The sequence below is a fragment of the Felis catus genome, chromosome B4 (assembly GCF_018350175.1).
Source record: "Felis catus isolate Fca126 chromosome B4, F.catus_Fca126_mat1.0, whole genome shotgun sequence".
Classification (NCBI taxonomy): domain Eukaryota; kingdom Metazoa; phylum Chordata; class Mammalia; order Carnivora; family Felidae; genus Felis; species Felis catus.
The window spans coordinates 82,663,592-82,673,149 of record NC_058374.1 but is presented as its reverse complement, the minus strand read 5'-3'; the positions used below and the strand labels follow the sequence as shown (position 1 = coordinate 82,673,149).

At 53.1% G+C, this 9,558-nt stretch overlaps 2 protein-coding genes across 4 annotated transcripts; both read right to left on the bottom strand.

Moving 5' to 3' along the window:
- Positions 1-1,143: 1,143 nt before the first annotated feature.
- MYL6 (myosin light chain 6) lies at positions 1,144-4,372 on the bottom strand. 2 transcript variants are annotated; one of them, XM_003988881.4, is made up of 7 exons: positions 4,239-4,372; positions 3,959-3,986; positions 2,950-3,093; positions 2,548-2,721; positions 2,382-2,459; positions 2,043-2,087; positions 1,144-1,340 (listed from the first exon to the last, which is right to left on the bottom strand). In XM_003988881.4, the coding sequence occupies exons 1-6, from the start codon at positions 4,239-4,241 to the stop codon at positions 2,059-2,061; spliced, it is 456 nt and encodes a 151-aa protein (XP_003988930.1). In that variant the 5' UTR covers positions 4,242-4,372; the 3' UTR covers positions 1,144-1,340; positions 2,043-2,058. The 2 variants fall into 2 exon arrangements, with proteins under 2 accessions (XP_003988930.1, XP_023112911.1); XM_023257143.2 differs by lacking the exon at positions 2,043-2,087.
- A 226-nt stretch (positions 4,373-4,598) lies between these two features.
- Positions 4,599-8,946, bottom strand: MYL6B (myosin light chain 6B). Of its 2 annotated transcripts, XM_006933807.5 has the most exons (8): positions 8,790-8,946; positions 7,143-7,371; positions 6,375-6,402; positions 5,995-6,138; positions 5,591-5,764; positions 5,016-5,093; positions 4,819-4,884; positions 4,599-4,709 (listed from the first exon to the last, which is right to left on the bottom strand). In XM_006933807.5, the coding sequence occupies exons 2-7, from the start codon at positions 7,323-7,325 to the stop codon at positions 4,856-4,858; spliced, it is 636 nt and encodes a 211-aa protein (XP_006933869.1). In that variant the 5' UTR covers positions 7,326-7,371; positions 8,790-8,946; the 3' UTR covers positions 4,599-4,709; positions 4,819-4,855. The 2 variants fall into 2 exon arrangements, with proteins under 2 accessions (XP_006933869.1, XP_019690634.1); XM_019835075.3 differs by lacking the exon at positions 8,790-8,946 and having other exon boundaries at positions 7,143-7,383.
- Between the last annotated feature and the right edge of the window lie 612 nt (positions 8,947-9,558).

The following is a 9,558-nucleotide window of genomic DNA, read 5'->3' as shown; positions in this document are numbered from 1 at the left end:
CTCTTCCCCCAGTACCATCAGAACCTTGACTGGTAGCTAGGGGTTCCCTGGGATTTAGGGACAGTGGAGGGGTGCCCGACCTAGGGTAGTGCCTACTGCCAGCTTGCAGCTAGGCTCTGCTCCCTGGATTCCACTGCCTCCCCTACCGTCTCTCCCTTCCACATCCTTGATGTGAAGGCAGATGGGACTCCAGGCTCGCCACCAGTTCCTTCCCGGTCCCTCCCACCAAGCTTTGTTCCTCACGTCCCGTGTTTCTCTTCCTCTGCGTCTTCGCACCTTTCTTCTGTTCAAAAGTTTTCTGTAAATTTTTTTCTTTTCTTTTCTTTTGTTTTCTTTTTCTTTTTTCTTTCTTTCTTTTTTTTTTTTTTTTTTTTTATAAATTAATTTGCTTTCAGTTCCATCTTGTGAATGCCTTCTGTGTTCTTACCTGTGGCTGTCAGGCAGTGGGATTGGGCTGGGGGGAGTCTTCCAGGAGTCCTTCCCAGGGGCTCGCACCTGGGCTGGAGAGGCACTGAGCAAGCCAGGCACAGATACTGGGCCTCTCTCCACAACAGGCTAAAAGCAGCACAGCGGTCAGGTCTGTGCATTGGTATGGGAGCTGGGCAGAGGCTCTCACCTGCCCTAAAAATAGCTGTTTGAGACTTGGAAGGACATCCTCACAACCTGGAGATTTTGTATACTTATCCTTTCAGAAGTAATGGCTCCATTCCTTCCCTTATTAGGCGGGAAGAAGGCAGGCATCTCACAGACTTGTTATCATTGGCCCCTAGCCCTGCCAAGGTGACGGACAGGCTCAGGCTGTGCTAATATGGCCTGGCTTTAGCTCCATTCAGACACTCCCTGGGCTTTCTCCACAAAAGGACTTCAGTGCTTGGGAGGGTAAAGGCTGGGTTTAGCCAGCTGGAGGGCTAGGAGAGGACTCAGCTGGATAGGATAGAACGAGGGTGGCCAGTCTTGGTCCTACAGGGATTTATGGCTTCTTTAATCCCCCAAGGGGTAGCCTTTGTAGCATAAATGAATGGGGCCAGCATTTCTTCAATGACAAAGATGGATCCTTCAAGCCCTTTCCCAGCTTTCCCAACCCCTGGTCTATTGACCCTCTCTCCCCCTCCACCCTGCTTGGGAAGGAAAGCAGAACCGCACTTAGGGGCACAGAGCAAGTTTATTTGGTGAATGCTGAACGCAAATAACATCCAAGAGAGACAAGCTAGCAAAAGTGCTTGTGACAAGAGGACCTAGGAGGCCTTTAGAGCTACATGCACAGTATCAACACAGGGGAAGGTATGGGGCTTGGGCACATCAGGAACATCCTCAGCCATTCAGCACCATGCGGACGAGCTCTGTGGATAGAAGAGAGGGGTGAGGCAGGGAGTAGGGCAAGGGGAGGGGTCCACCAGGGGCCAGCAGACCACAAGACCACAAAGGTAGCATAAGAACGTGCCCACAGAACCCAACCTTGGGTTTGTAGAGGCCACCTTGGGTCTTCCCAGTTCTCTCAGCCCCCAGCTTCCCTCCCACCAGCTGTTAGCTTCCCCACCCTCTCCCCGAGCAGCAAGAACACAGCAGAGGCAGGAAAGTTCTCAACTACACCTACAGCTACTGTCAGCCATTGGCAGGAGAAGACAGAGGTATGGGTTAGGGTACCTCCAAGCTGCCCAGCAGAAGGAAAAAGAAAAGACTATTGAGCTATAGCAGCACAATGGGGCAGGCAACCAACCCCCCTATGCCAACCACCTGTGCACCAGGGCCAAAGGATCACCCTGAAGCAAGACGGAGACAGGCTGGTGTGAGTTCCCAGACACCAGCACCCTGGGCCCTATGAGCAAAACCTCAGAGCCCATTTTAAGAGAAAAGGAGGTACCACACCCCCAGGCTGTCTTCCTCTTTGAGGAACCCCTCCCCTCCCCAGTCAGCTCCATGCAGAAACATGCTAGGAGGAAGTCAGATGGTAGTAGGGGAAGGGCAGGGGCTAGAGAGCAAAGGTTGGGAAGAAAAACACCAGGGAGGACAACTAGAGAAGGGGAGGCTGGGAGGAGCCGTACCCGCCCCATGGGCCCGTCACCCCGACAGGATATGCCTCACAAATGCTGCAGGAAGGAAGAGACATTAATGGTGAAGACAAGACACAGACATGGGGTGAAGGGGTCAGGTGGTGGGGGAACAGACATTCCCTTTATTTTACTTCCCATTCTTTCCCCACCCTTCACACATTACCCCTTCCTTTCTTGTCATACCCCTGTGGCCTCCCACTCCTGGGCTGGGCTGGGCCCTGCCCCTTGCCTCGTTCTTTTTGGAGCCCAGGGACAGAGAAAGCCCCAAATACTGGGCGTGACCTGCTTATACAACTGCTTTCTCCACAAGAGCCCCAATTCATCCCTCACCTTCATAGTTGATACAACCATTGCTGTCCTCATGTCCTGCCACCAGCATCTCTACTTCTTCCTCTGTCATCTTCTCACCTGCAGAGGGAAAGGAAAACATTTTGGGAACTGGGTAGCAGGTGTGTTATCAGGCAGCACTGCTCAAAGAGCAAGGGCAGAGCCTTACCCAGCGTGACAAGGACATGCCGGATTTCAGCACCCATGACGGTGCCATTCCCTTCCTTGTCAAACACCCGAAGGCCTTCGACATAGTCCTCGTAGGTGCCCTGGTCCTTGTTCTTGGCCACAGTCTGCAGCATGGGCAGGAAGTGTTCAAAGTCCAGCACCTTCACATTCATCTCTGCCATAAAGAAGGTGGAAGGAAAGTCACACAGGTTCTCAGAACTGAGGAGACTACAGGGATCACAAGTGAGCAGGCAGCTCCCACACAAGGCAGGAGAGATCAGTGGGATTTGCTAGTTGAGACAAACCTGCTTGAGTTCTGGGCCTACGAAGATAAAGGGAAGCTCTCAGCTGAAGAACTGTAGGCCCATTACCACACTGAGAAATTGTTCTTGAAGACCCTCACCATCACTCTTGGGATTCCCCAGGACCTTGAGCACCTCGGCGTTGGTGGGGTTCTGGCCCAGGGCCCTCATTACGTCCCCGCATTGGCTGTACAGGATCTTGCCATCCCCTGTTCGGTCAAACAACTGGAAGGCTTCCTTGAACTCTGAAGATTCAGATACACATCAGCACTGGGCATGTGGGGGTTAACCCAAAACCTCCCTGACATCCCTTCTGCCCAGTGAACATTGATCATGCTGAGGAAACCAGATATTTATACCACTGTACACTGAAGTCCGCTAAGAGGGATCTAATGTCCCTGTCTCCCAACTCAGGTGTCCCACATAATGACACAGCCTTCTTCCCCCGCCTTGGCAGAGTGGTAACATCCATTTACACGCCCCCTCTGCCTACAGCAAGCCTGCCCAGCCTCCTCACAACTCTACTCAGGGCAGGAATTTGCCACCGCCCTGTCTGGGTCCTGTCCTTATAAGGAAGTGGGAGCAGCAGCCTGGGACAGGGGTCATCCCAGCCTGCCACTTCCCACCCCTACCGTACAGAAAGAGACATTCGGAGGATACAACTATGAAGTATCCTCGGCAAATTCCCCGACCCCAGTTTCACAAAATTCCAGGTCACTGCTTTTTACAATCTTCACAAATCCAAGCTGGGGGAGGGGAGTTATCACAGGAGGAGAAAAGAGGCAGAAGCTGATTAAGGGACAGAGGAGTGCAGGCAACTTAATACACCCTCCCCAAACTCCACACACAGCAGGCATTAGGTGACCAAGTTGTTTCACACACCCACACCACCTAAAACTCACCCGGGGCTTGGGGCTCGAATCTAGAGTGCAAGGGGAGGGAGGAAGAAAGAGTGAGAAAAGAAAATGGAGGATTCAGAAAGAGAAGGGAATCCAGGAAGTACTTCCCTACGGGTACTGAAGAGATGACAGGTGGGGTTGTGGGATAGGTGCTAGAGGCGGGGGTCCCAATCCCTAAGCATGACCTCAGTAGGGGTCAGAGATTACCTACCTGCAGTTTGATCCTCGGTGAAGTCACACTGCTCAGAGAAGAGGGGAGCGGTCAGCATCTGAACTCCAAACCCCCAAGCTTCTATCCCAGTCCCACAAACTGAACCACTAACTCCTGTTCCATGCTGGGGACTCACTCACTTCCCGGCAGGACAGGCCCCCAAACTTTCCAACCCCACCTCCGACCTTCCAAGCCCTCAGGTTCCCTTTGCAAGCCCCTACCCCCGACTTCCCGCCTCTTGCCCCACATCCCGCTCATCCTTCCAGGCCCCGGGCCCCACCATCTTGACTGCTCTGCTCTGCGGGACCTTTTCCTGCAGTAATGGCTCCGGCTCCCGGCCCAACCCTAGTCTTCGTACGTTCCAATGACGTCACCCTCAGCTGATCCGGCCAATAAGAATCCTGGTCTGGCCTTATGCAGATAATATTGCTACATTAGTAATGAGGTGGGCGGGGCCCGCTGCTTCTCCTTCCTCTAGAATAGCCCTACCTGAGGGGAAGAAACTGCAGAAGTGGATCGGGTAGGGCACAAGGAATCTGCTCCTCCTTGCAGCAGGAAGATCAGAGGATATCGGATTGGGGAGAGGAGAACCCTCCCTTCCCTCCCCACCTCTGAAGAAAGCAAGAGTCGGACGCCAAGGGAGGGTTGAACTGTGTCTTTATTTTGAAACAATAGGTGGCCTCCCAGTGGCAGGAACGTGCTTCCGCCTGCCGGGGAAGGGGGGGAGGGGCAGTGTCTGGCCCCACTGCATCTGTGGAAAAAGATGAAAGTTGCCAAGGCCTGTCGCGCTCGCGCCCCAGGACATGAAAACGCACTTCCCTACTTTTCTACCCAGACTGAGGGAAGAATAGGAAACTTGCCTCCCCAGTCGGAGTGGGAGGGCCGTACCAGTAGAGCTCAGACGCTTAGGATGTGCTTCAGGAAGGCTGCAGAGAGGAAGCAAGAGGGGTTCAGAAGCAGGCCCTTGGATAATCCATCTGATTTTAGAGAATCCAGGCCCTTGGTCCCCCCATCCACATACCGCGAGCCTTCTGCCTCCTCTCCCCTGTCCCCTCACCTTCGTAGTTGATGCAGCCATTGCTGTCCTCATGTCCTGCCAGAACAGTCTCCACCTCCTCTTCGGTCATCCTCTCTCCTGAGCCACAGACACAGCATTTTAGTGCCTGCCCTCCCTCCCAAACCCGGCCACTCTCTTCTGGATGATAGCTTCTCTTCTCCCACCCTTGAATACTTGGTTCATAGCAACAGAACCCCGAAGGAATCCTCTCCTTGTAATGCTAACACCTTGAATGTGTTCCTCCATCTTGCTTTCCATTTCACCTGCATGAGCCCTGACAGAGGGAAACTGAATTCCAGAGGGTTAAGGGGCTACCAAATCACAGAGCACAAGCATCTCTTTCACAGCAGAAAATCAGCTCATCCCCTTTCCTCTGTCCTTTGGGAGGCATCCGCATCTACCCTCACTTTACCTTCTGCAGGAAGAAGCCCTTTAGATTCTGCCCCCTCTGACCTTCCCAGTCTTCTGCCCATGACCTACAGGACCATTATTCTTCCCTGGCTCTGCCTATTTGGCTAACCTTCTTGGTCCACCCCCTTCTCTCCAACCCACAGGAGTTCTGGTCCTTGCCTCACCCAGGGTAGTGAGGACATGTCTGAGCTCTGCTCCCATGACTTTGCCGTTCCCCTCTTTGTCAAACACCCGAAGGCCCTCCAGGTAGTCCTCATATGTGCCTTGGCCCCGGTTTTTGGCTACCGCCTGGAGCATGGGCAAGAAAGTTTCGAAGTCCACACGCCGGGACTTCAGCTCTGGAAGTTAGAAAGGGGAGGGAGAGGTCACTGTAGAGTCACCTTGGACCCAGCTCCCATTCCCACCACCAAGGCTTTCATTCTGTTCAACATCCAGGATGTTTTTCTATCTTGTGTTTGACAGTTTTTTAAGTCCAGAGACCCACCCCAGCATCCTTTGCGACCTTGCCAACATTCCTCAGTTCCACCACCACATTGAAAACTCGCACTGTTCCAGGCATCCCCCTCACCATCACTCTTGGGATTCCCCAGGACCTTGAGCACCTCGGCGTTGGTGGGGTTCTGGCCCAGGGCCCTCATCACGTCCCCACACTGGCCATACAGGATCTTGCCATCCCCCACTCGATCAAACAGCTCAAAGGCCTCCTTGAACTCTGAAGTATAAGGAGCGGGTCAGTGTTGACCAGAGGTTCCCATCCACCCCCCACCCCCACCCCCCAACAGAAAGTAGGTTCAGAAACTATGTGCTAAAGCTGGGCAGAAGAGGAGACACAAAGACGACTAGCATGGAAAGTTTTAAGGTTGGGACCGGAGTTAGGGGAACAGAAAAAGGATCTGACCATGGGCTTGGGACTAGACAGTAGGGCTTAAGGGACCAGCTTCTCCTCACCCTCCAGCTGGTCCTTGTTAAACTCGATCTGTGGAAGAAAAGAGCAGGTGAGGAGGGATGACAGGGCTCATTCAATCTGTTTCCAGCACTCCTCCCAACCAACTGGCAGCCACTTCTGGGGAGGGGCCCAAAGAGACCAGGCTGGGAGCCCAGCCACCTCAGTCCCATTCCCAGCTCTGGACCTTGGGAGAATCCCAAGAGGAGGAATTATGGGGGGAGGGTTTCCTGGGAACAGGGTTAATCCCATGCCACCTGTTCCCCTCCCTCCAGTGCCCTGAGCCCTGCATCCCTCACATAACTGGGGGCTGAACAAAGGCTAAATTTACCCCTGGCCCCCAGCTGTGATTGTCTAACAAGTCTGTCCTTTTCAGCCTTCCCTCCTGGGGTTCAGAGCTGTGGCTTTTAGAATTGAACAGTCAGTCAGGCACAGGCAGCAGCTCCCTCCCTTCACCTTGAAATTGTCCTCAGAACCCAGATGTTCCCCATGTCACAATCCCTGCCTCCAGCAAGGGGGTCAGTGAGAGAGAGAGAGAGTGTGTGTGTATGCATGTGTGCATGTACCCACACACATTATAGTTTATAGGGAGAGAACAACAAAGACAACATCAGAGTCATAAGCCTGATGCTTCCAAATGGGAGACTGAGAGGAATCTTCAATATCATTCCAATGCTGCTGACTCCCTATCTTCCAGATACCCCAATCCCCTAGGCTGTTTCCCACCCTGTACCACCCCTTCCAAATTCCTTCCTCACTTTCCTGGAACTCACCACCACTTTGGAGAGATCGATGGGGGGCTCCTGGGTTTTCTGAGGGGCTGGAGGGACAGCTGGTGCTGGTGCTGGCTCAGCCTTGGTCTTGGCTGGAGGAGCCCCTGCTGCTGGTTTGGCAGCAGGCTTGGAAATAGAGGGTCCTGCTGGTTTCTTCATAGGAACATCCTTCTTGGGAGGCATGATGTCCGGTGGCCAAAGGACAGTGTGCCGATGGGGGCACCCATCTCTGTTTAAATAGCCAGGGAGTCTGGGATGTCAAGGGGCGGGGGCAGGGGCAGGGAGCCAGTTGGCGGTGGGGAGGGTGAGATAGAGGAGAGATATGCTGGCCTGTCCTGGACTCCTATGGTTCAGGACTCCTGCCCCAAGGTCTTCTCTTTTCTGTTCACTCAGCCCCAAATGCTGGCCAGAACAATGGCCCCTTTGGGGGCAGGGGACAGAAGCCAGAAACTGCCCAGAATGGGGGAGTTAACCTCTGGGATAAGGATAGGATGCTTGCCAGTGACAGACATTGATACAGGGGTGAAGCAAAAAAGGGAATCCAGGCATTCCAGGCCTCAACCCCCTGGCACAGAGTAGCCCTTTTTTCTAGTAGCTTTAGACTCTTCAAGGCTGAGGCAGGGAGGGAGGCCTTATGAACTGGAATTGTTAAAGTGGGGTCTGTGATGGGCACCTGGTTGGCTCAGTCCATAGAGCATGTGACTCTTGATCTGGGGCTTGTGAGTTTGAGTCCCACATTAGGTGTAGAGACTACTTAAAAATAAAATCTTTAAAAGGGGGGGGGGTCCAAGAGCAGTAAAAGGTGGGAAAAAAGCCTCTCTTACCACTGATGAGGAGTAGGGGTAGTTGACCCCACAGTCTATTAATCCCCAATACCTACAGTCCCTGTCCCCCTCCCTCCCAGCCCAGAACTGTAATTGTGCACAATATAGATAAAGAATAGTAATAGAAAGAGGAGTGTGACACCCCCATTGTCTCCTGTTCCTAGGATTGTCTTAAGGATGAGGGTGGGGGCCAGGATCTGGCTTAACGCCCACCACCCATACCTTTTTCCACAAGCTCATGGTTATGCAAGTCAGACAAAGGCAGGGTGCCTGCTGAACCTACAGGGACTCTGTGGTGCACCTGAAGGGAAGGGTAGGCCCTGAGACCCAAAGGGCCTAAATTCTAAAATCTTTAATCTGAAAGGATGTGGGAGGTCCTATGGGCTCCACGGGTACTCATCTCCCAACCAAAGGGACAATAAAAACCCTGACTCTGGGGCTAGCTTCCAAACCTTGCTGGGGACACTAGAGTAGGGTCTAAGTCAGAGGCCATAGGTATACAGGAGGTGTTGCTAGCTACTTTTGTTCTAGGGGTAAGGAAGAAAAGGATTTAGGCAGCATTCTGAGGAAGATAGTGATTCCACGTAGATCCTGGGGTTCAGAGAGTTGGCGCCCGGTCTTCCACTTGCAAAAATGCGTCTGAATCTCATTACTGAACATTGTCCCATTTTAGAAAAATCAGAATCATTCCACCCTTCCAGAATACATCACAATCACACACACACACACACACACACACACACACACACGCACACCTTCAATAAAGCTTAAATGAAAGGAAAGATGAAAGGAAAGAATCCCTCCCCAGCTGCCAAAAACTCACCCTGCGGGATCCAGGTAAGGGCGGAGGCGGGGCGCTGGGAGGCCGCGGGTCCCGAAGGGTTAACCCCAGAGGCCTCGGAGCATGCCGGGAGTCGTAGTCCTCGAACGCCCGCGGGCTCACGGGATGCGCTCGCGGGCTCACGGGATATGCCTCTCTCCAGCTGGAGAAACACGCCCAAGCAGTGGCTTCCGGCAGGTGGCAGCGGTTGGTGATTCAAGATCTTTTGGCGCCCTTCTTGTTCCGGACCTAAAAGGCAATGAGCAATTTACAGACCCCTCCCCTGACCCTAAAACCGTGCGACACCCCCCCCCCCGCCCCTGCCAGGATATCTCCCTTGCTTAGCCGTGAGTTCCCCGCTTAGTGTGGGCTGGGATACTTCCCTTGATCCGCCGGTGGGAGAACGCCGAACCGCGGGGAAGGCTGAAGCCGCTGCCGGCTGGATGGAAGGCACAGTGGGAAGCATTGCCGGGAGAGAGGGGTGCGGTCTCCTTCTCTTACTCTTGTGATTTGGTAGAGAGCAGAGGCTACTGAGTTGCTGTGTGTCTTGGAACGGTACCTTCAAAGTTTTTCTTTTCTTCTTCTGTTCCTTCTCTTTCACCTTCTTCTTCCTCTTCCTCCTCCTTTTTTTTTTTTTTTTTTTTTTTTTTGAAATGAGCTGGTAGTTGAAGTATAGGTTAAGATTTGGAATTAAGCCTGGTCTCCTGCCTCAGTTTCTCCTGAGGTGAAGTATCTCCATACAGCGGACGCGTATGCATCCGGCACCCCATCG